This window comes from Vespa crabro, chromosome 19 (assembly GCF_910589235.1).
Source record: "Vespa crabro chromosome 19, iyVesCrab1.2, whole genome shotgun sequence".
NCBI lineage: Eukaryota > Metazoa > Arthropoda > Insecta > Hymenoptera > Vespidae > Vespa > Vespa crabro.
The window spans coordinates 5,036,348-5,055,128 of record NC_060973.1 but is presented as its reverse complement, the minus strand read 5'-3'; the positions used below and the strand labels follow the sequence as shown (position 1 = coordinate 5,055,128).

At 33.1% G+C, this 18,781-nt stretch overlaps 5 protein-coding genes across 9 annotated transcripts; 2 read left to right on the top strand and 3 right to left on the bottom strand.

The window, feature by feature from the left end:
* Positions 1-12: 12 nt before the first annotated feature.
* Positions 13-1,432, bottom strand: LOC124430893 (UMP-CMP kinase). The gene is made up of 2 exons (XM_046978103.1): positions 984-1,432; positions 13-900 (listed from the first exon to the last, which is right to left on the bottom strand). The coding sequence occupies exons 1-2, from the start codon at positions 1,341-1,343 to the stop codon at positions 622-624; spliced, it is 639 nt and encodes a 212-aa protein (XP_046834059.1). The 5' UTR covers positions 1,344-1,432; the 3' UTR covers positions 13-621.
* A 761-nt stretch (positions 1,433-2,193) lies between these two features.
* On the top strand, positions 2,194-9,359 carry LOC124430890 (rabankyrin-5). Of its 3 annotated transcripts, XM_046978091.1 has the most exons (14): positions 2,194-2,332; positions 2,412-2,493; positions 2,598-2,787; positions 2,898-3,007; positions 3,069-3,328; positions 3,416-3,565; positions 5,787-6,190; positions 6,280-6,993; positions 7,060-7,332; positions 7,413-7,854; positions 7,966-8,163; positions 8,320-8,560; positions 8,696-8,951; positions 9,031-9,359. In XM_046978091.1, the coding sequence occupies exons 2-14, from the start codon at positions 2,490-2,492 to the stop codon at positions 9,158-9,160; spliced, it is 3,372 nt and encodes a 1,123-aa protein (XP_046834047.1). In that variant the 5' UTR covers positions 2,194-2,332; positions 2,412-2,489; the 3' UTR covers positions 9,161-9,359. The 3 variants fall into 3 exon arrangements, with proteins under 3 accessions (XP_046834047.1, XP_046834046.1, XP_046834049.1); XM_046978090.1 differs by having other exon boundaries at positions 2,220-2,493; XM_046978093.1 differs by lacking the exons at positions 2,194-2,332; positions 2,412-2,493 and having other exon boundaries at positions 2,614-2,755.
* Positions 3,567-5,756, bottom strand: LOC124430894. The gene is made up of 3 exons (XM_046978104.1): positions 4,779-5,756; positions 4,529-4,702; positions 3,567-4,446 (listed from the first exon to the last, which is right to left on the bottom strand). The coding sequence occupies exons 1-3, from the start codon at positions 4,822-4,824 to the stop codon at positions 4,160-4,162; spliced, it is 507 nt and encodes a 168-aa protein (XP_046834060.1). The 5' UTR covers positions 4,825-5,756; the 3' UTR covers positions 3,567-4,159.
* A 23-nt stretch (positions 9,360-9,382) lies between the features above and the next one.
* LOC124430895 (cytochrome b-c1 complex subunit 6, mitochondrial-like) lies at positions 9,383-10,247 on the bottom strand. Its single transcript, XM_046978105.1, has 2 exons — positions 10,015-10,247; positions 9,383-9,667 (listed from the first exon to the last, which is right to left on the bottom strand). Exons 1-2 carry the CDS (start codon positions 10,108-10,110, stop codon positions 9,497-9,499), a joined length of 267 nt encoding a protein of 88 aa, XP_046834061.1. The 5' UTR covers positions 10,111-10,247; the 3' UTR covers positions 9,383-9,496.
* An 857-nt stretch (positions 10,248-11,104) lies between these two features.
* LOC124430888 (histone-lysine N-methyltransferase SETD1) lies at positions 11,105-18,338 on the top strand. 3 transcript variants are annotated; one of them, XM_046978086.1, is made up of 9 exons: positions 11,105-11,260; positions 12,968-14,733; positions 14,802-15,077; positions 15,170-15,481; positions 15,547-15,810; positions 15,901-17,178; positions 17,280-17,501; positions 17,687-17,944; positions 18,035-18,338. In XM_046978086.1, the coding sequence occupies exons 2-9, from the start codon at positions 13,000-13,002 to the stop codon at positions 18,206-18,208; spliced, it is 4,518 nt and encodes a 1,505-aa protein (XP_046834042.1). In that variant the 5' UTR covers positions 11,105-11,260; positions 12,968-12,999; the 3' UTR covers positions 18,209-18,338. The 3 variants fall into 3 exon arrangements, with proteins under 3 accessions (XP_046834042.1, XP_046834045.1, XP_046834044.1); XM_046978089.1 differs by lacking the exon at positions 11,105-11,260 and adding an exon at positions 11,295-12,340; XM_046978088.1 differs by lacking the exon at positions 11,105-11,260 and adding an exon at positions 11,295-12,352.
* The last annotated feature ends 443 nt before the right edge of the window (positions 18,339-18,781 follow it).

The window sequence follows — 18,781 nt, the reverse complement described above, 5'->3', positions numbered from 1 at the left end:
ATGAAATCGTTGTTAAATCTTTACCACCATAATATATAATTTCCATACCCATTTTTATAATTTGCTAATTTATCAATGCCAACGCTACATCGTTATATGTCCTTCTGTCAAGTATATCTCATACTTGACGTTCTGGTAACATTTTTTAAAGATATTTATGTACTATAACAATATCTCGTTTTTATGTATACAACTCAGTATCAAAGAATTTATAATTCTACACGATCTTATCATCGTCAAACAATTTAAACAAAAGCACTTTTCTCTTGTTCCCACATTTTCTCCCTATAGAATTGTACAATAATACGCATCAAGGAATGTTACATGGAGATCACATAATCTCTAAAGCGAGCATATCGTTCTAAAATTACGCGATTATAATATAATCTTGATAAAATACTCCTAAAATACCAATTGATAAAAATATACTGTATAAAGGTAATATAATTTTTTTCTCATAATATGTCAAGCATATATTTTTTCTCTTCGTAAATATTATTAATAACAATATTATTAATTAACAGAGGCTTGTAAAATCAATGATCGATATATAGCAACTAAGACTAAGTATTAACCATGTACGGTTATTTCTTTCCATGTAATAATAACACGTCGTCTTATTTACCATTCTATAGTAAGTAAAAATTCTTCTACATCTTTCAATACTTCCAATGGTGCTTTCATAGAATCGAACTTATATACCAGGCCCTGCTTTTCATAATGCTCTATTATCGGTAATGTATTGTTTATGTAAATTTCGTGCCTCTTTATAAGGGTTTCTAAATTGTCGTCGCTACGCCCGCTACCTTTGGCTCCACGATCAAGACATCTCTGAGTACAAACTTCTTTGGAACATTGACAGAATAGGACTCCTTTCAGGAGCACCTTATCGGACATGATCTATCGCAAAAAAATAAACAGATATTAGTAATGAGCTCTAGCCGTCAGAAAAAAGTCATCTTATAAAAAGATCAAAAGCGTACCTTGTTCCAACCAGTTAAATTATCTTCGTTTCGTGGAAAACCATCGATGAGAAATCTTTTTTTCGATGCCTCAGATACTTCCATGGCACGATTCAATAGAGAACAAGTAATTTCCACCGGAACAATGCTTCCATTTTTAATATGTTTCTCGATAAGTTCGCCAAATTCCGAACCGGGCTTGGTTCTCTCTTCCCGCAAGAGATCACCGGCCGACAAGTGAACATAACCATATTTCTCGGATAAAAGACGACATAACGTACCTTTACCTGCACCTGGCCCACCTAACACAAACAAAACTTCGAATTTTTGTACCGCAGACATTACTAAACGTCGCAGTCCAGCTGCGTATATCTTGAACATAAAATATGGCAGAACTTTCTGACCAAGAGGTTTCTATCTATCTACTATACTATCTTCTATACCAAAGAGACTTGCCGGCGCCATTTTTTAAATCGTCTTTCTTGGCAAACGACATGGCTAACTCTTCAAGAATCCAAAACTTCGTCCAAAAAGGCAAATTATTTAATAATAATAATAATAATAACAACGATTTTACTCGATGTTATTTTACGTCTTTGCATTGTTTCAAAATGGATAATAAAATTAAAAAATTGAATCAATCGTTCTTAAATCTTTCTTTGGTTTGTAATACCGTGTACGAAGGCATCAAAATCCGATGTACGGCCATTAGAAACGAGAGGTTATATGCTTTAACGTTTGTCATTTATATTCCTTGGATAATGGTATTTCTGCTTCGCCTTAAATTCGCTCATCAATTGTTTTTGCCACAGCTTGAATGCGCAAATTATATTATTCACAAATCCGTTAGCGTTAGCATCTTGAAAGTTTGAACGAATACTGTTGTATATTTCGTTCACAAGATTGTAAATATCTCCTCGTAATGGTACAATAATTTTTTTTCTTCTTATTATGAAGAAAAGAAAATTGCAATGGTAAATAATCGGTGACATCAGTATAATCGTGTAGTAAAATCACGATGATTGATTTTTATTTATTAAAGCTATATATAAGTTAATTTTAATTCGAAGTAAATGGAGAGCAATAATCATATTGGGTTAAGAAATACTTAAGAATTAAAATTTATTCGTTAACGTTAAATATTTTAATAATAGTTCATAATTACATCATCGATATCGTTTCTCAAATAGATCATCTCGTCTGTCGTTAGATAGAGGGACAAATATAGGAACTTTTTCTATCATTCGTGTGGCATTAGGTTTATCAGATAGTTACGCCGATGAATGCGACTGACAGATGCAGTAAATAGTGTGGGCGGATATTTAATGAATTGTCCCTTTCTCGCGTTTTTTTTTCGTCTTTACGTCGCCGTATGTGATCCATTTCAAAAATCAAATTTTACAGTTTTTTTTATATGTATATACTCATTAAAAAATCAAATTTACATAGATAAGCGGCCTGTGGATGCCGTCAATCGAGAGATTTGCCCTACGTTTAAGGTCATTTTAAACAATTACACGGAAGATTATGGGTGGGTTTATGAAAACATAATGTTTTAAATAACATTAAATATCTACTACGTATGCTTTTACGTGAGGAAATTAACGTACCGGAAATATTTCATTTGCATTTTAGAAGATACTACAGAGGCACAAAAATGGCAACAACATTTGTGTTTATTGCGAGAACAATATGTCAATTTGTATAATGCAAATGCAGAACTACAGCGTGAATATGCTATTGCAACTGCAAATAAACAAGAAAATGGATTTGTTGGCCGGCTTTTAACGACGGTAGCATCTTTGTACAATCAACATAACTACAGGTATATATATATATATATATATATATATATATATATATATATATATAAATATTTTATGTATCCTATGACAAGTCAGAGGAGTCATTAATAATTTCATTTCTTGATTTTAGTGACATTACCATTAAATTGGCGGATCAAGAAATACCAGCTCATAAATTTGTACTGTCTGCTCGTAGTGACTTCTTTGGTGATTCTATTCTTGCTGGTACACCAGTATTAGGTAATGCGAATGAAATCAATCAATTTCAGAAATTATCCTAAATATGGCAAACCTTTTACAGATTGGAGCAGTCTAGATACACATGTAGGATTAGTTTTATTGAAATGGATTTACACAGGAAAGATTTCCCAAGAAAATTTAACATTAGACTTAATGAGGGCTGCTTCGTCTTTTCAATTATCAGAATTGGTTGAGCAGTGTGAAAAGTATTTGATTGGCGTTGTCGGTCTTAAAGATTGTGTTCGATTGTATGTAGCTGCCGAAGAATTGGGCGTACAAAAGCTCAGAGATCATTGTAGTTCTTTGATCTCTGCACATTGGGTGGGTAAAGTATTTCTTTGAGAGAACTTCTATAGAAGTATTTCTATATATAGAAAACAATGATTAAGTTGAAAATTTTATTTACAGGAAGACCTAACGGGAGATGATTTCAAAGAGATGCCTGGTTCTTTATTATATAAATTATTACAAGCCAAAAGCACATATCCTTTACATTCGGCAGTTCGTTTAATAAGGGAGGACGTTGTATTTTTGTATTTGGTTGAAAATAATGCAGAGGTAAGGAACATTTTTTTTTATTTAATTACTTTCCACTCATTCGTTATAAGGAAATTAATATGCTTAACCGTATAGCAAATTAGGAAATATATGCTATGATAAAATGGGTGAGTGTTAAAAATATATCTATCGGGTTAATATTTAAAGGATAAATTAAATTATTCGCGAAGTATATTAAATAATATGCAAATTGTAAATAAAACAGTATCCTTAATAGAGATAAAATTCTTTTCGTTATTGTTAAATTGTTGTTCAACGTGATATATATGAGATTTTGATTCCCTTCAACGTATTTAAATATTTCCTTAACACAATGATATCACAAAAGTATTAATATCTATTTTTATGTAAATTTGTATAAATACAATATCAGAAGTACATTCTTGAATGTAAGCGCACTCATTGCATTGAATACTGTTGCATGATAAAAAATCCATTGAATATCTCGTAAAATATAGATATTTTTCTCTGAAATTACACTTTACGCGTAACAATGTCTAAATATTGATGCTATACCGCTATATGCATTAAAATATTTGCATTAAAATATTTCCATTAGTCCGTTTGAATAATAAAATTCAATTACCATTTCTGTTAAACATGTAAGAATTTAACAAATAATAAAAATAGCGCCGATAGAGAGACAATAATCGGATTTACTATCTTATTTGAGGGAGAGAAATTACAAAAATCAGAATTGCAGTAGCAATATTCGGGTGGTCTACCAGTTGCTCCTCTGTCCTCGCCATTGGCACAGCCCTCTTTGTAAACCGTTTTTATTACTTCCTCTGTATCGTACCATTCACGTTTTTCATAATCATAAGATTTAGATAAGTACCTTTGGGTGGCACAGTCTCTTTGAACCGTTTTAACCATAGATGCTGAAACAGCGTCAAATAGGATTAAACGTAATACTTAATCGTTTGACCTTTTAATATTTGCTTTCTTAGCAAGTAGACATACTTTGTGATTTATAATAGATAGTTTTTTTTACACAAAATGTTGACGTAGGACAAGAAACTTGAAATGTTTTATTTCCATTGAATTGGGAACAAAGTTGTTCCGATGCATCATATCCAGAAAATATTGCTACACAACGGTAGCACATAATGCCTTCTGCCTTTGTTTTTAAAATGTCTAGAAATACACATAATTAGAGACGTTTTGCAAAAATCTATCTACAATAAGTATATGTTAAAAAAGTTTTACTTACATAAAAATATAGTGACTAATTGAATTAACGAACTTTCCACTCGCATCTTAAAAAAATGTTTTAAGCAGAAAATAAAATAAAATCATTCGCTCTGACAAACAGTTATCATTTGCCAGAAAAAGAAAAAGAAAAAAGAAATAGGAATGTATTTCGAAACGAATACTTTATCATACGTTCTTTTGTATTTCATTCGATGCTCGGAGGACTAATGTTACCAAAGCAGTACATTCTTAAGATATATATTATACTCCAAAAATGTCCAAAAAACACGACAATCGATTCCCTTATTTTACGGTTATGTTGACATTGAATCGATACACTTTGAAACTGCACCTTTTAAGTTCACCAATTCAAAACGAATTGAATGAAATTAAAACAAATTAAATGAGCAATGCATGCTTGTTGCACAAGATACACTAGATCGATATTTACTTTATTTATTTTCTTAATTCGTTGTACCGTAAAATAATTTCTTTCCTATACATTTTTATCTTGAAAATTAAGTTAAATTTGCCACATACAGAGAAACAACCGCGGTTAAAGAACCGTATCATTTACTACAACATCATCTCCGTATTCTTTTTGATTTGCCCGTATATCGTCGCGTATTCATATCGGAAAGTAATCTCTACGCTTCCTCCGTGACCAATTCTCTGCCTTCCTGTATGACTACTCTTGAACAGTGGTTCTCAAACTTTTCAAAAATATATATGTTTCCGCCTAACAGTATAGCGTTACTAATGTTCGAACAACGATTGACGATTAATATTGAAATATTCAATTATCAATCGTAAAAAGCTTTTATTGAGACACCAACGTTAATTATATTATACAATTAAACTATTTATTTAATCGTTCCTAATCGAATGGCTTATTCTCATAAAATTAATAATGATTTTTCTTTAATCTTTTAATATTTTTGTTTTATCCTATAGTTTGAAAAATATCATATTTCAGAAAATTTTTTTAAAAGAAAATAAAACTTTATCTGCCCGTTTATCTGTTTAGCTTCCCAAAGCAGTTAATATAGTTGATCAGAAAGGGGAAACAGCATTGGAAGTAGCTCTGAAAGCACGCCAGCCCTCATTAGCACGAACCTTGGTTGAACATGGTGCAAATCTTACGGCTAAAGATTCACGAGGTCTTTCTTTACTTGAGAATGCTATTTTAAAAGGTGACTCGTATTCTGCTCAGTTCATCATTGAACAATTAGAGAACAATGGAAGTACTCAGAAATTATGCGAGCCTATTAGATTTACTGATAATATGAAAAATCTGAATGATTACAAGAAATTCGAAGGGTGCACTGCATTGCATTTAGTAACCAAACATGACACTGAAAATATTGTAGCTGTTGCTTCTAAATTACTTCAAGCTGGAATAGATCCCAATTTACACGATCAAAGAGGATGGTAATTAATAATAAATTATATATTTACTCTATTGGACTCTTATAAATATTATTTATGAATATCATTGATTTATTTATTTGATCTTTTAGGACTGCATTACATAGTTGTATCTCTGAGAAAAACAAGCCAATATTTAATTTATTAGTTTCATCCAAAAATATAAATTTGGACGCTAGAACTAACAAAGACGATACTCCATTATGTTTAGCAATGAAGATAGACCCGTTCAAATCATTTTTTGCTAAGGAACTTTTACTCAGAGAAGCGACACCTAATCCTATTTATAAGGATACAGGTGATACTCTCTTACATGTTTTAATCAGAGAAAATAAAGAAGAAGCTGCCTTATTCTTAACCGAATATTGCAAAGATAGCTTAACAAAAACCAATAATGATGGTTACACAATTTTACATGAGGCTTGCAAAATAGGTTCTAAACAATTAACAAAAGTCCTTTTGCAACATGGCATACCGACGGACATGGTCACATTTACCACCGAAGATGCGCCCATACATATTGCAGTTTCACATTTTTATTTAGACATTGTAGAAGAATTATTGAATGCTAAAGGTGCAAGTTTACAATTAAATTTGAAGAACAAAGCAAAGGAAACGCCTTTAAGCTTAGCAATAAAAGCTCCATTTAAGAAGGGCAAAGATATTGTATTAGCTTTGATAAAAGCTGGAGCCAATGTGAATCAGCGCAACGAAGAAGGACTAACATTGCTACATCAATCAATATTAAAGGAAGACTCAGCGACGGCAATTTTTTTGTTAGAAAATGATGCAGAAATGAATGTAAAGTAAGTAACATTAGTAACAGGCCAATTCGAGAATATATTTATATTTACTAAAGGTTATATTAATAGAACAGCTAATGGTGAGACGCCGTTGCAACTTTGCGTACACTGCAGACTTAGCGAGGTGGTTGAAGCCCTTTGTAGGCGGGGAGTAGATACGTCAGTAGGATGCCCATTATGGGATGCACTGGATTCGGATCAAGAAGATACTGCTTCTATTTTAGTTAAACATGGAGCAGATGCCGATTGCTGGGGTCCTGGACCGGATGGATGTTTACAAACTTTATTACACAGGGCAATCGATGAAAATAAAGAAGACATTGCACAATTTCTAATAAGAAGGTATATCATGGACATAAAAGTGTTGTTTATGAGGTTAACGTAGGAACATTGTTCTTCATTGAAAATATTGATTCTTATAGTGGCTGCGATTTGAACGCTCCCAGGCGTCCAGGACCAAATGGCGCCGGAGGAGATGAGGCAAAGGATGAATGTACTCCATTGCATTTGTGTTGCCAATGGGGTCTTGAACAAGTTGTTCAGACTCTTATCGAGCATGGAGCTGATGTGAATGCTCGTGACGCAGAAGGAAAAACTCCTGTTCATGTAGCGATACAAAATCAACATTCACAAATAATATCATTGCTATTGTGTCATCCTAATATAGATTTAAATAAGAGAGATAAAAAAGGATTAACGCCATTCGCAGCAGCTTTAACTGTTCGTAACAATAAAGCGGCACAGGCAATACTAGAAAGATTACCAAAAGCTGCAGAACAATATGATAATAAAGGAAGAAACTTTTTACACACTGCTATACAAAAAGGAGATATGGAAAGCATTTTATTTTTACTTTCTATACAGGTAAATACATGCTATTTATGAGTACAATGAGATTGAAATTATGACAGAAACATCATGAAGTATATATAGAAGGACAAATTGATATAAAATCTGAATTTATTTCTTTTACAGGTAGACGTAAATTCTAGAGTACACGATGTTACACAAACGCCACCGCTCCATCTTGCTGCCATTTCTGGAAATGAAATGTTGGTGCGAAGTTTGATTTTAGCTGAAGCACGTGTTAATGATACAGATGCAAATAGAAATACAGCACTACACGCTGCGGCAAAAGCTGGACACGCTACAGTTGTGTCTGCGCTATTGCACGTAAATATATTTTCGTTAATATTTAATATTATTCAAGTGCTATATCAATCACGACGAGCATGTTTTATGCAAAAAATATTATCCGTAAATTCATATATATATATATGTATACATATATTTATATAGATATTGTATCTATCTCTATTCTTCTTTTAGAACAATATTAATTTTGATGCAGTAAATGCAGATGGCGATAATGCATTACACGTGGCCGTTAGAGAAGGTCATGTTTCAGTTGTAAGAACATTATTAACAGAATGTACTTTGGATGCGGAAGCAGTAAATCTTAAAGGTAGAAATCCTTTGCACGAATTAGCTAGATGCGGAAGAGATAATGCTGCAACTATATGCGAGCTCTTTTTAGAGTGTATGTCACAATATCCGGTCAATAATGCCGGTAAGAATAATTTTTATTTTAGATCAATGATTTTAGATAATTATTTGAGATTACAATTAATCGATTATTGAGTTTTAAGTATTATGCGCATATACTTCTTATACGCATAGTATTGTTAGAATACTTCCATTTCAGATTTAGATGGAAATACACCGCTATTGATTGCCTATATGAAAGGTAATGGTAATTTATGTCGAACATTAGTACGCTCTGGGGCTTGTCTCGGTTCAATGAACAAGGATGGTATCACAATTTTTAATTATCAAGTTGCAACAAAGCAATTGTTATACAGATTATTAGATTCTTTAACGCAAGAAGCACCATGGGCAGATAAAGATCTATGTTTGGAGTGTGGCACAAAGTTTTCTATAACTATGCGTAAACATCATTGGTAGGAATTATCTTATCTTGTCGAAACAACGTGAAATTATTCCTTATCTTTTTACTATACTATCATTTTCTTATTCTAGTCGGCACTGCGGTAGAATCCTATGTAGTAAATGTTCGGGCCAAGATGTTCCCATTTTGAAATTTGGGTTAAATAAGCCTGTACGTGTATGTGCAGTATGCTTTGATGTATTGCAAATAGGAGCAGAATGAGTAAGGATCATAATAAATCAAAATTAACATAAAAAGGAACCAAGTGTCATTCCATCTGCCTTTAAAAGTACAGATGTTAAACTAAAAGTCTGTGTAATTCTATGTCATTAATAATATCTACTTTTTATTGTACTACTTTATTAATAGTAAAAATTTGTTAAAACAATTTCCAAATTATAAATACAAAACAGAAAAATAATTATTTCATTATGACATAAATCATCCTCTATAAGTTACATTTTATTTCTATTATTGGATTCATCATATATACAATGCTTACATGAATTAATCTATGTAATTTATTTGCAACAATAGCCATGTGAAGTTGTCATTCATTCATTTCAACTTGCTGAAAAGAGTTTTGGCTACGCAATGATCTACGCATTGCACATAGTCTACCAATTCTTCAAGGCATGTTTCTTCGGTTTGCTTTCTCGAATTAACACGATCGTTACATGTGTTCAATATTTCTTTTAATTTTTCGCAGTGTTTCTCTGAACATTGTTCCTATAATAAATACAATGTTATTAGAGTATAATAAGAAAGCGGTAACGCTTATAAACAAATACAACGAAACAATTAATATTTAATTATTTATTTATTTAGCCATTATACAATTGTTAAAACATTAATTTAATATTGAAGAGATCAAATATCAACAGAGAAATATAATGAAGACTAATGTCTTATAAATGAACGAAATATAGTAATTTCGTGAAATAAAGTGTTGTTAAAAAGTTATTTAAAATAAAACGGAAATATAGGATTATGCCTTAAAAAGATACATTTATCACTACTTTGTATAAATTAGTTAACTTATAAAAGTTAATAGTATTACATAATTAAAAACTCACACGGAGAACTGTTTGAGGATCTACTAGCTCTCCGTCTTCGTCGTCAGCTTTAACTTTTGGAACAAAATTTCTGATAAAATTCTGAATGAAAGACATATTTTAAGAAGATATATATTTTTTGAAACTTTAAACGAACGTAGAAAGAACGTACTCCTAAGACTATCGAGGAAGGCCAATAACTATCTTCAAACGGTATCAGTATATTGTCCAGTCGTTTGTCCTACTACACCATGAAGTTAGCTCATCTTTAGTAAAGGCGAATTTTAAAGTTCGCTGAATATCAATTTTCTAAAGAGAAAAAACAAAAGAAAAAGAAGGAACATCCATTAATTATGATTGGTTGCTATATAATAGACAGTAACGAATAAAATATTAATAATAAAGTATTAAGTTGGAAACTATGAAACGAGTGTTGAATGAAAATAAATAACTAAACAAAAACGCCCGTTTCATAGTTTCCAACCTAGTACTTGTATATTAGGTTGGAAACTATGAAACGGGCGTTGAATAAAAATAAATAACTAAACAAAAACGCCCGCTTCATAGTTTCCAACCTAATATATTAGGTAAAATAATAAATTTAAAAAAGAAATTGTAAATGTGCGTATTGGAACAGGAGGATGGGTGTAATCGAAAACATAGGATCGTTTAATAACATCGTATTTAATGTGAGCAACTATACGTAAAAATTTCGTATAGGGAGGCGGTCGCGAAGAGGGAGGGTGATATAGTTTACTTCGATTTATTTAATACCGAAGGGATCGGGAGGGGGGTGGAAGAAAGAACAACAATCGTACATAATCGTACGATCGGTTCGTATGTAATTCCATGCGTATTATCCGAGCATGTTGCCATGTATTGCGTTGAAAGATAAAAATTGATGAATACCTTAATCGATTTCTAATCTTCTTCTTTATTCGACAGAAACAAAAATCTAGATACAAGTAGAAAGTATAAATTAATGAAAAAATAGACGCGTATGTTTTTATACACGTATAAATATAGCGTATCTATTCGTGCATGAAAACGCGCAATTTTCTTTTTAAGCGCGTTATCTGATTTGCCAATGGGATAGTTAATACTTCTGTAAGATCTTTCTCGTTCTTAGAAATTGACCAATGCGTGGATTAAATGCCACACATCACCGGGCAACAAGTTTTTCAGCAATTATTCAGCGCCAGAATTTAATTACATATGCAGACTCCTGGCAAATTAACAAAATGCCAGTCTTACACGGAATTCTCAGGTATTATTCTCCACGATTCAGAAATTCGTGATAATGGAATGATGAAAAATCGGAAAAAAAACGTTTGGGTGCTCGTTCTCGGTTCACATAGCATATCCCGTGGGTCGAAACGCGTAGGAGACTTTCATAAGAAAATATCTACGTAGATAGAAAATATTTAGGAATAAATAATGATATTGTCTATGCACATAGAAATAAGTTTTATCGTGATATTCGATAACGTACTAGGAAGCTATGTAATGATTCTTATGTGACAAGGATGGCGTCACTCAAAAGTGTTCCACGATCGGGTTTATCGGACGTTATAAGCTCCTTTCTTTAACGCGTGAAAAGATTATTTTTCTTTGTCAGGAGCCATCCATTTTAATAGTTATCAGGGATGAAATTTTGAAATTTACACCGACGATATAATACCGATCGAAGGATCGATGGAAGGTCGGTTGAAATAAAGTTGCGATGCGAAGTGCTTCTCATCGGTGAATAGTCAACACACACAGTTCGTGGGTATTTTCGCGTTGGTACGTGCCCGTGGGGCAGGTATCAATAAAACTTTATGTTTTTTAAAGAAGAAAGTTGACGGGGAAGTTAAATAAGGGAGAGAGAGAGAGAGAGAGAGAGAGAGAATATCGGTATCGTGATCTAACGCAACCGTACACGACATACATATATCTCGAAGAAATCGAAGGAAAAAGACCGAGCTTACGAATTACGACGGATCCAGGAAAAAAAGTGAAGGAGAGTATATCGCGATAAGCCTCGAAGGATTTTGTTGTTTCTTCATAAGTCGACGACTTTTTTTTAACTTGTGCAAGCTCGTTTATGATATTGCGATAAATAACCATGGAAATAATCGTATTAAAGAGCTAACGGAGTCCTATGAAAATTACGTACCGTTTGCCACGCTGCTCGATCAACAGAACGATCGCCCAAATACTCCGAAAAATTTTGAGGTTATGTGTTATCGAGATACACGAATTACGTACTTTGATTTTGAAAGCGTTATTCGAAAGTGCATTTTATGAAAGCGTAAAAGAACTGGATATAAATTTAACTGGAGCGAAAAATAAATCTTGTCTCATCGTGAGTGCCAACGTACGTTTCCCCTTCGAAAAAAGAATCGAAAAAAGATCTTCGCTGATGTCAACGCAAAACTTTTCTGCAAGGCGATGTTTTCCCGCAAGGGATATACATATTAAATGTTAACTAAGGATCGATCATTTTTTTCTTCTTTTTTAAACTAAGACACCCCCGCGCAAGGTGCTCAAAAAGTAGAGAAATATATCGTATCTTTTGATATTAGTGCAAGCATCATAACTGTGCTAAATAAATTGAGTTCCAAGAGTTTTTAACTATAAATATACAAATCAAGTTTTATATTGTTGATGAGTGAATGATTTGATTGTGATTTCGCTAATTGTTGTTCGCAATCTATTAATGCTATCCAATTAAAGTGATGTCCAATTTTTAGTTAGGATTTAAACATAACATTATGTTAACTTTAAAAAAGAGTGCGTGATACATATATCATGGTGAATTGATATGATTGAAACAGTTTTCTCTTTTTTTTTCGCGAAAATTTTACTCATAATACACATTTTGACAATATAATAGACAATATATAAGACACTGTTCTCCCTATTTAATCTATGATTCGATTATATATTAAGTACTTGTTGTTATAAAAATTTCCTTAAACATTTGTGATAGCGGTTCACACGAATGGATGATGCTTGGAGGCAATGAACGGAATGGAGAGACATGGACATGGACATGGACACTCGCATGCACACTCGCATCGTCATCGCCATTCGCATGGCAATTCACAGAGTGCATCACAAAATTCAAATCAATCATCGAAACATGGTCATGGTCACGTAACTCATTCGCAGAAGGAAGCATCTGCGCCGCAAGTAGCACAAAAACCAAGGAATTATAAATTACTTGTCGATCCGTTCTTAGTCAAAGGAGCTACAAAATTGTACAGATACGATGGAACGGTACCAGGAGATCCAACGTATCCTGTGGTTCAACCAAGAGATCCCAGATCCCAGTTAACAAGAATATGGACTCGATTAGAACAACTTGACTTACCTGTACCTAGATTTAAAATAGATTCTAATTATTGCGGTGAACCTCCTCCGCTTGAGGTAACATTTTGTCATTTGAACGATAATATTGATAAAACATTTTTAACGGACATGGTTCAAAAGTTTGGTGCCGTAGAGGAACTTACTATATATTACCATCCAGTAACTAATAAACATCTTGGAATAGCAAGAGTAGTATTTGAAACTACAAAAGCGTCAAAAGCTTGTGTAGAAAAGTTGAACAATACATCTGTGATGGGTAGGGTTTTAAGAGTATTTCTTGATGCTTTTGGAGAGGAATGTAAAAAGATTTATGAAGAGTTAACCGTCGAAAAGAAACTAGAGAGAAAAGTTGAAAAGGAAATAAAGTGCGATGTCGAGCCAGAAAAGCAAACGCCAATTGATAAAGTTGTGCCTGAAGAAAGGGACGATTATAGAAATACTAAGAAGACAGTTGCTAGTGTAGAAAAAGTTAGAGATCCATATGTTGAAAATTCAAGATATAACAAGTATAGGGATTATCCTACACCTAGCGGAAGTACTGGCAGTGATTTAGGTTATGGCACAGCACCTAGCGAATTAAATTATTCTAGCAACTATTCCCAAAATTCTACTCCTGCTGCCAATTATGATTTTTATTATAGCGGTTATCACCATCAACCTTCGAATAGCTATTTAGCCAATATGCCACAGAATGTATCGCAAAATATTTCGATGCAACAAAATTCAAATGTGTGGTGGAATAATAACTCTGGAACTGCTGGTTATCCGTCTGCGTCCGTCTGGCCCGGTCAACATGGAACATCGAATTTGGAAAATCCGAGTTCTAATGCAGCATCTGTTGCTAATAAAGGTTCTACCAGTAAAAGTCAACATCATACTCCTAAGAAGGAAAAGGATAATCAAAGCGTTATAAAAAATTCGTCTAGAGATTCCCCTGTTGAAACTCGTAAAACATTAGATTTAGACACAAGAATAGCAATGTTATTGAAAGATAAGGCAGGTGGAATGGCACCTCCATTTTTACAATTTGGCAGTGATTCCGAGGATGATAAAAAATCGCAGCACGGCGATAACGAGATGCTTTCAGACCCTCCAAGTCCATTTATCTCTCATGAAGCATACAAATCTTGTTTTGAGAAAATGATGGAAAAAAACAAGGAAAGATGGAAAATACGAGAAAATAATCTAAATCAATTTTCCGTTGATGAGGAATTGGGTAGTGTTATTAGTTCTAGCGAAGATGAAGCATTGCTTGGAAGTTACAGTCCAGCACCTGATGAAATTGAACCAGAACCACCTAAAGAACCACCACCTCCTCCACCACCCGATGATGACAGAATGTCTTTGAGTCCATTGAGTTCGGGAGATGAAAAAATTGAAGAGGTAAATATCTTTGTGAGATAATGTTATAAATAATTATAAAGTAAAATAAAAAACAATCCAATGGACAGGTCATTGCTCAGCCGGAACCTTCGAGTCACTTATATCCAGGACCTGGTTATCCCGGTCATATAAGTCATTATCCATCTGGAGATGTTTACAGTTGGCCTAGACCAACCCAATATCCTTATCCTTATGGAACAACCTACTTACAAAGTCATTATCAACCTAACACAGGATCATTGTCGGGAACAGTCGGTAGTCATCAAGGAACAAGTTATTATACATCTTTCCAATCTCGCTTGCAAGCCATGGCAAATCATAATATTACTAAGGATAATCCACAGGCAAGTTATATAATTATTTTATCTTATTTCGTGTTTAGTTTTATTTCCTCACGCTTAAGCTGTTTCTTTATACCGGATTTTATTATATTAAGGGTCCTACCATCAATGGTGTGTTAAACAAAGTTGTGAATGAATTGAAACAAATTTTAAAAAAAGATTTTAATAAGAAAATGGTAGAAAATACTGCATTCAAATTATTTGAAGTTTGGTGGGATGAGAAAAAATCAGAAAAAAATCAAAGTCAAGGAGGAGACATCGCTGTTATCAATAATACTAGTAAGGAAGAAAGTTCAAAGCCACAAGGACTTTCATTACTTTTGGAGCAAGGAACACCATTGGGTCTCAATTACGATGGATTTGGTTTGGGTATCAGAGCCAGTATGCCAAAGATGCCTTCATTTAGGGTAAGCATAATATGATAAAAAAGAAAAAAAAACGCATATAATGATATCTATATTTTTTTAAATAGCGTAAAATTAAAGCTCCGAGTCCCTTACCACAAGATGAAGACAGTCGTCAGTCAGATCACATTGACACAGAAATTATAGAAAGTGATAGTGATTTGGATCTACCACCGGTACAAAAAGTTAAACGACCAGTTTCTTCTCTTCCAAGTGGCTCTTCTTCCTCATCTTCATCTTCATCTACCGAAAGTTCTAGCGACGAAGCTAGTTCCAGTGAATCTTCTAGCAGCTCAAGCGAAAGCTCGGATGAAGAAAACTTTGAAGATGAGGTATAGATATACTACAGATGCATAAAAATTTATTAAAGATTATATTTAAAAATATAATCTTTATTTATCGTTTCTTTATCTTATTTATAGCAAGACTCGGACAGCCGCATGTCCGATCATCGTCCTTTGGCTTGTAACAGCGAGGATCCAGATATATTAACAGAACTTGCAATTCAAAGATCTTTAGACTGTCCTACTCCAACGGGCAGAGATACACCGCTACCAGATATAAAAATAAAAGATCAAAATTCAAATGAGTTCCCTCAAATAGATAATGAAGAGAGCCCATTGCCTTCTCCAAGAAAATGTGAAAGTGATAAAGAAACAGATGACAGATTGAATGATAGTTATACAAATAAAATGGAGGAAGAACAATTGGAAACATTAAAGCCTATAGATGTTAATGCGAACAAACCAAGGTTAGAGCAGGATGTACAACAGAAAATGAATACATATATTGGTAAGTTACCGCAGAAAGAAGAGATTCAACAAGATATGAAAAAGATGGAAAGTTCGGCTGCAGAAGCATTAATTACATTGGCTGGACAAGATAATATTATACGGCATAGAAGTCCAGGACCTATTGAGCCTAATATTATCAGAGCTCTTCAAACAATGTCTGCCAAATACATAAATGATGAACCTATTCTCAAGGAATCTGAAAAAATTGAAATGTTCAGTGAAATTCCTACTACAGATTCGGAAGAGGAAAGCCTTGAAATTAGAAGGTTAAGATTCCAAGCAGAAGTAGATCTTCGATTGAATGGCCAACAAAGCCCGAGCTCACCGGGTTCGCAAGCATCTCAGGTCTTCATGGAACACTCATATTCCTTACCACCGGCGCAACCGGAACCCGTGGAACCTGTTGCCCGTATGAATGCGCCACCAGTGAAGATGAAACCTTCGAAGGTTGTCAAATTAACGAAAGGAAAAGATAAAGTGCATAAGGTCGAAAAACGAAAGTTGAATAAATACTCGAAGATGCATGATCTTCAGAATCATGAAGGTGAAAAGGAAAATATTCAAAATGAATATGTTTATGAAAGATTCTCTAGGAATATCCAAGAACCACCAGTAGTGTATAAAGAAAGAGATTTAATGTCAGAAATGGGTATTTTGTATGAATTTTTGACCAGAGGCATAGATGCAGAAGATGTTGAATATTTAAGAAGAAGTTATGAAGCTTTATTAGCAGATGACGCTCAGGGATATTGGTTAAACGATACTCATTGGGTTGATCATCCTGCAACTGATATACCAAGTCCAGCTAAGAGAAGAAAACGAGATGAATTAAGATTACATGCAACTGGAAGTGCTAGAACCGAGGGATATTATAAAGTGGATCTAAGGGAGAAAGCGAAGCATAAAGTAATGAATTATTCTTACAATTAATTCTATATCATTTATCTATATATCAATTTATAATTGATTATTTATAATTAAATTTAATCTCTTCATCTATTATACAGCATCATTATGCACAAAGCATACAACGTTCTGATGATGTAGAAGAGAGTGGTGGTACTTATACAGGAGGAGATAGCGTAATAAATGGTCAAAAGGGTAATACGAAAGCATTAACTGGTAAGATGCAAGCTTTGTCGCGAGAAGCACGAAGTAATCAACGTCGTCTATTAACTGCATTTGGAATAGACACAGACAGTGATCTCCTTAAGTTTAATCAATTAAAGGTATGAATACCAAGCTTCATTAAATTTTCCTTTTTATGAGGAAAGATTCATATTATTATTATTATTATTATTATTATTATTATTATTATTATTATTATTATTATTATTATTATTATTATTATTATTATTATTATTATTATTATTATTATTGTTATTGTTATTATTATACATTATTAATATTGCAGTTCAGAAAGAAACAATTGAAGTTCGCGAAGTCTGGCATTCATGATTGGGGCTTGTTTGCTATGGAACCAATTGCGGCGGACGAAATGGTCATAGAATACGTAGGACAAATGGTTAGGCCAGTTGTTGCCGATTTAAGGGAGTCTCAGTATGAAGCTACAGGCATTGGTAGTTCTTACCTATTTCGTATTGATCTGGATACGATCATTGATGCAACAAAATGTGGCAATCTAGCAAGATTCATTAATCACAGTTGCAATGTGAGTATTTCCAAATAAATTCACCTTCTCTTTCACAAATATTTTACTTCTAACCGTTGTCGTATCATCAATGTTTTTCAATATTTTCAGCCAAATTGCTATGCAAAAGTGATTACTATAGAAAGCCAAAAGAAAATTGTAATCTACAGTAAACAACCGATAGGAGTTAACGAAGAAATAACTTATGATTACAAATTTCCCTTGGAGGATGACAAAATACCCTGCCTTTGTGGAGCTCCGCAGTGTCGGGGTACTCTCAATTAAAAAGTTCATCGAGCTACATTGTTCATCCCTCTTTCCTATCTTCTACACTTCACCATGTCCTGCTCATATTTTTGTAAATACTTCTTCATGTAAACATTTTATAAAAATGCTATCGAAAAATACTAAATTATACTTGTGAGACTTTTTTTAAAGATCATTCTTTCTAAGCGAGTTATTAGTTTTTTTATATTGTCGAATTATGTATATGTTTGTGCGTGTGTGTGATGAATATATTTATACATATATATATATATATATATATATATATATATATATATATATATATATATATATATATATATATATATATATATATACAAACACACATGCACACACAAGTAGTCCGTTAATTTGAGACGAGATGAGACAAGAAATTTCGCAAATCATTATAATTTCTAAACTACACAGTTGCAAAATTCTTTTTATTTTAAATCGTTTTAATCGTTTACATGCGCATTTTATAAGCGCACAAATTTTAGCAATAACATTCATTTGTGTCGATTATCTAAGAGTATATATTTAATATCTTTGCTAGAAATGTATCCATTGTTTACACTTTTAATGACTGTTCTA